Source organism: Austrofundulus limnaeus, unplaced genomic scaffold (genome assembly GCF_001266775.1).
Source record: "Austrofundulus limnaeus strain Quisiro unplaced genomic scaffold, Austrofundulus_limnaeus-1.0 Scaffold17, whole genome shotgun sequence".
Lineage (NCBI taxonomy): Eukaryota > Metazoa > Chordata > Actinopteri > Cyprinodontiformes > Rivulidae > Austrofundulus > Austrofundulus limnaeus.
This window is the reverse complement of record NW_013952419.1, coordinates 2,412,204-2,416,958: the sequence shown is the minus strand read 5'-3', so window position 1 is coordinate 2,416,958 and position 4,755 is coordinate 2,412,204. Positions and strand designations below refer to the sequence as shown.

The 4,755-nt window shown below is 43.2% G+C and overlaps 1 protein-coding gene across 7 annotated transcripts in view; it reads left to right on the top strand.

The window, feature by feature from the left end:
- synj1 (synaptojanin 1) overlaps positions 1-4,531 on the top strand; it is a 31,893-nt gene extending 27,362 nt beyond the window's left edge. For 6 of the 7 annotated variants that reach the window (XM_014003255.1, XM_014003256.1, XM_014003259.1 and 3 more), the window contains 2 exons: positions 199-515; positions 1,556-4,531. In XM_014003255.1, the coding sequence (XP_013858709.1) occupies positions 199-515; positions 1,556-2,485 (1,247 nt within the window). In that variant the 3' untranslated portion in view covers positions 2,486-4,531. Of the gene's footprint in view, positions 1-198; positions 516-692; positions 717-1,555 lie in introns of all 7 variants that reach the window. The other variant, XM_014003260.1, reaches the window with a different exon arrangement.
- Positions 4,532-4,755: the final 224 nt, after the last annotated feature.

Genomic DNA, 4,755 nt, shown 5'->3' with positions numbered 1-4,755 from the left:
AGTCAAAACGAAATAAAACTAAACTATAATGAAAAATCCAAAACCATTATAACCTTGGTCCTGATGCTGTCAGACAGAGGCAGCAGATTGTGAATTGAGGCTGCATCGATGGTTAAAGATGTATATTTTGTTAGGAACCTCAAAAAAACGAGAATGTGTTTCTCTTCTCACCTTTTTTTGTTCCGTTTCTCCACTCAGGTCCTCCCCCTTCAGGACCCCCTCCTGCAGCCCCCTCTGCTGYGAAACCCCAGGTTCAGTCACCGATGAAGCCTCAGCCGGCTGCCCCTTCCGTTCAGTCTCAGCTCCCTCCGCCGATGCAGCCCACACTCCCAGCTCCTCTGCAGCCGCAGCAAGCCGCCGCTCCCCGAGCGCCGACTCCATCCACTGGAGCCCCCAGCACCCCCACCCCGACTGGGCCTCAGCCCAGCCTGTCTCCTAAACCTCCACCACGCTCCCGCTCCTCTCATGCTCTACCGCCTGATGCTGCCAAGGCTGAGACGGCCCCAGCTGCACAGGTTAGTACCCATTTCTTTTAAATGACTGGACTGAACAAACATGAACATAGTTACTGTTATCGTGATAATAAGTAGTGATAGAAAAGGAAATCTTTTGTTTCTTCTTCTTCTTTGACTCACATTAGATGAACTTAGTTGTCTTTGTCATTCTTCCTGCTTTTGTCTTTTTCTCACAAGCTGGAGAAGCCGTCAGGGTGAAAGGTACTTGATATTAAAAGCTTGTTGCCATTTCCCCTCATTTAGTCCAYCATGTGATCTCACTGTGTTGCAGAGGGTTAGGGTGAGCTCATATGTGCATAAAYTGTGTCTCAATTCAGGGGCTGCAGTCCAGGTAGGGCGTATTTATTGGCTGTTGACATCACTGTAGGCTGTCCCGATTCATGAGCTCCTGCTGCTCACAAAATCCCTGAAACGTGGTGTCCTACWTGGCCAACGGCATCCCACTATTCATTGTACAGTCAGCAAACTAAACAGAAAAATGAAGACGGTGGAGTTGGAAATTTATCACGGATGAAAGAATTTGTTTTTAAATATGTGATATAAAACGTATCACCAAATACACGTCATCCGTAGACTAAAGCAGTTTATGCAGCCTACATGGCCTAAGGCCCTCATAGGGTGTGGTCTACGTGGGCTGCATYCCCTAAATTGAGACATAGCTATTGTTTTAACTTTTTAATTTAATCCAAATCCATTAATTTATGTTACATTTAGTCAATCTGTTGATTGTCACATGTGTCATTGTTAATTTTTTAAGTCTGCTACATTAAAGGTACCCTGTGATGAAAATTAAAGGAATAAAAAGCGTATATTTAAAAGGAGCTAGACAAATTGAACAAATTAAAAGCTTGAATGAACAATTTTATTGTTGTTTTGTTTAATAAAGTGTCACATTGTTCACTAGCTCCAAAGGGTATCTTTATTTTTTCTGTTYTGTCTCCAAGCCTAAGGCCCATAATATTCACACTTCATTGATTTTTAGCACATGGTCTGTTTTTTCTGTTTTATTCTGAAAGATGTTTTGTTTTTCTTCACTTTAGACAAATGGACTGAATGGATTCCTTAAAGAAGCACAACAGAAGCCCGACCCGTTTGACACGCTTACATCAGACTTCCTGTCCTCATCCTTCCAACACAGCACCCAGTCACTGAGCAGAGGCTCCTCCCTGCGCTCTCCACCCTCYGTTCCTCCATTTGCGTTTTCCTCCTCCACCCTCCCCTCATCCTTGTCCCACCAGTCGTCGCCGTCATCCGACCGCCCGTTCCCGGACCCGACTTCTTTTCCCTCGCTGCTCCCGCCGCCTCCCGTCCCGTCTCGCAGCCGCTCCCAGGAGACGCTGCGGGCCTCCCCCAGCCCCTTCCTGTCCGAGCTGCTCCCCGCCCGCCCCAGCAGCACCAACCCGTTCACGGGCCCTCTGGTTCCGCAGCAGCATCAACAGCGGCGCCCGCTCACCCCAGACTTCAGCTGCCAGCCTCAGATCCCGCCCACACCGGCTCAGCCGCTCATTCCCAGCCCCGCCCCCGCAGCTGCTCCCGCCTCCCAGCTGGACAGAACCGTGTCTCTGTTCGGATCCACGTCAAGTCCGAGTCTTTTGCTCCCTCTTGCTCCCACTTTACCCCCGACGCTCCCTTCCTCACTTCCTCCCGCCCTCGCGCCCCGTAGTCACCCACCCCCTTCAGGAGGGAACCAAACGAGGCGGTGGGTCACATTCGATGATGATTTGAATTTAAAACCCCCGACCAAAACACAACAGAACCCCTTTTTCCCTTCCACCCCGCTCAAGTCCCAAACCCAGACTCTGCCATCCCACTCCGTGTTCGACTCGGAGCCAGACTGGTTATCCTCGGCCGCCGGGGTGTTTCCCACCCTGCCYCCTCCCATCCCAACTAGAACTGCAACCATTAACCCAAATCTCCCAGAGGGACCCAGTAACAACGGCTTTTTCCCCAGGGAGTCGACAGAAAGATAATATCACCCCTCATCTGCAAGGGGCRTATTCATATATATGTATAGATCTATAATAAATGTGTATATGTCTGTGTGTATGTACAAAAGAGACAATATTTAAGAAGTATATCCCTTCAAAATCACAAAGGATTTATATATCAAACCACAACAACTTTTTGTTTTAAACCGAGAGGTTTACCTTCTTCCTTGCTATTAGCTTTTAAATTTTCAACGTTTCAACAGCAGCAATTGTGTGCCTGTATCTACAGTGTGTTGTTCTATAAATATATATACAAACAATATGTTTAACTACATGTGCAATATCAAGATATAACTGTGCTGCATCTGGCGGTGAGGTAAACCTACGTGGCTTTGCAGTTCCTTCCTGCAGCGACACAGCGGCTCATATCCATCGTTGGTCATGGAATTCTCTGAGTGTAATTTGTTGGTTTTAATCCGTCATGGTGTAATACTGTATGCAGGTGTAACTTGGCCCTAAATGTGCTGTTTTCTGCAGCGGTGTGATTTTTCTGTTTTGATGTTTGGATTCTTTTTCAAACTATGTCTTGATTTATTATATATTTTTTAATGAATGTAGTTTTAATTTGCACTGATGTTTTTGCCTTTATGTTGACATCACGGTGTGAGATTAAAAAGCAACATGAGGCGATCCGTCAGCCGCTGGACTGAATCCATACCACTTCCATTTAATCGTAACACATTATGTTTCAGTCAGCGTTAATTGTCTGTAAGCTGATACATTTGACTGACGATATTTTGTAGCTCTAAATTAAAACCTTTACTTAAAAATGTACATTTCATTACAGAAAGTACTGAATAAGAGGGCTGTTTACTACTTTTCTTCCTCTGTAGTGTCTCCTTTTTTTGATTTCTCTAAAGCACCAAACTGTGTTATTTCAACCTCAGAGAATGTTGTATTTGTGTGTCTACATGTACTCAAAGTACAACCATAGTATGGCTTGGATCAGCAAGCAGGACAGCACTTTTTTTTCTTTCGAAACTTTGATTCTAGGTAAAGGAGGAGCCATACTTCTCAGTTCTTGTAACRGTTACTCTGCTATGGCTGTGGTGCGACGTGATGTGCTGTGTTTGAGGTGCATACCGTCCATTGTCGTGTTTGTGTTTGGATGCGTGCGTGTACAGATTTTAGAATTGAACGTTGCAGTTTCTCCCCCTCCCCACCCAAAAATAATCTGTTTTGGATAAAAAAGCAACATTTCTTAACAGACTGAGCAGCCTGCAACCATTTATTTCTCCTATCAGGGCTGCAGCTGTGTGTGCATACTGTAYGCAGCCAAACTCATCATTACTGAGCACGTAGACTGAACTAATAGCTCAGAATCTTTGAATTCAAACTATTTATTCCAGTTGAGTGTTTTTTTTTCTGCTGAGCTTCCCTTAGATTTTAATTATTTGTATGTGTCAGTATTTTTGTCCTGCACTACCTGCTTCACTCATTACCGACTATGATGATGAGCAATARGTGTGTTAAAGGATCAGAGAGGAAGCGGCACTTATCAGCTGTTTCCCTTCCTGTCCTCAGAAATTATATATTCAGCAGAAGTGTCTGGTAACCATTTTCATGAATCATAAAAAAAACACATCAGATTCWTGATAGAACCACTTAAGTATTGCTTCTACGCTCTTTACACGTTTGTAAAATAAGCAAAAAGTAATGGACACTGCAAGTATCAGGCTGGATCTCTAAAAAAAAAAACATTTGTTTGTGCAGTAGATGCTGTATCAGGTTACTAGCCAGTGCTTTGTCATGTCACGATTTTAAAGGTTCAAAATTGTTTTATTCTTTTTTTATTAGAAATCAAGTTTCTCCATTTGTGACATGGATGTCCCTCCCCTTTACGGCTTTATTCTGTAGTAAATAGGAGTCTGTGTTGTGAATCATTCTGTATGTATTAAAGTGAAAACACAAAGCTGTAATTCATGTTAATATCTAATGTTCCATAGTTTACGTGCAAAGCAAATGGCRCATTTATGTATGAAGCAGTTTGTGTTGTATGTATGCAAAAATAAACGTWTGTTGACACGAGCGTTTGCTGCTTTTTCGCTGCAGGCTGTAACTTGATTGCACAACGTATAATTAGTTTTATTCACTAAAAAGTATTTTTATTGTCTTGGCATTCTTAGATTTATTTTTTACTTTATTTTCCAAATGTTATCGGTAAAGAGTTGGTTTAAATGCTAATGATTTATCAGAAACTAGGAGGTGCTAATGTTCAGAATAATAATCTAAATCGACGTTTCACTTTAAAG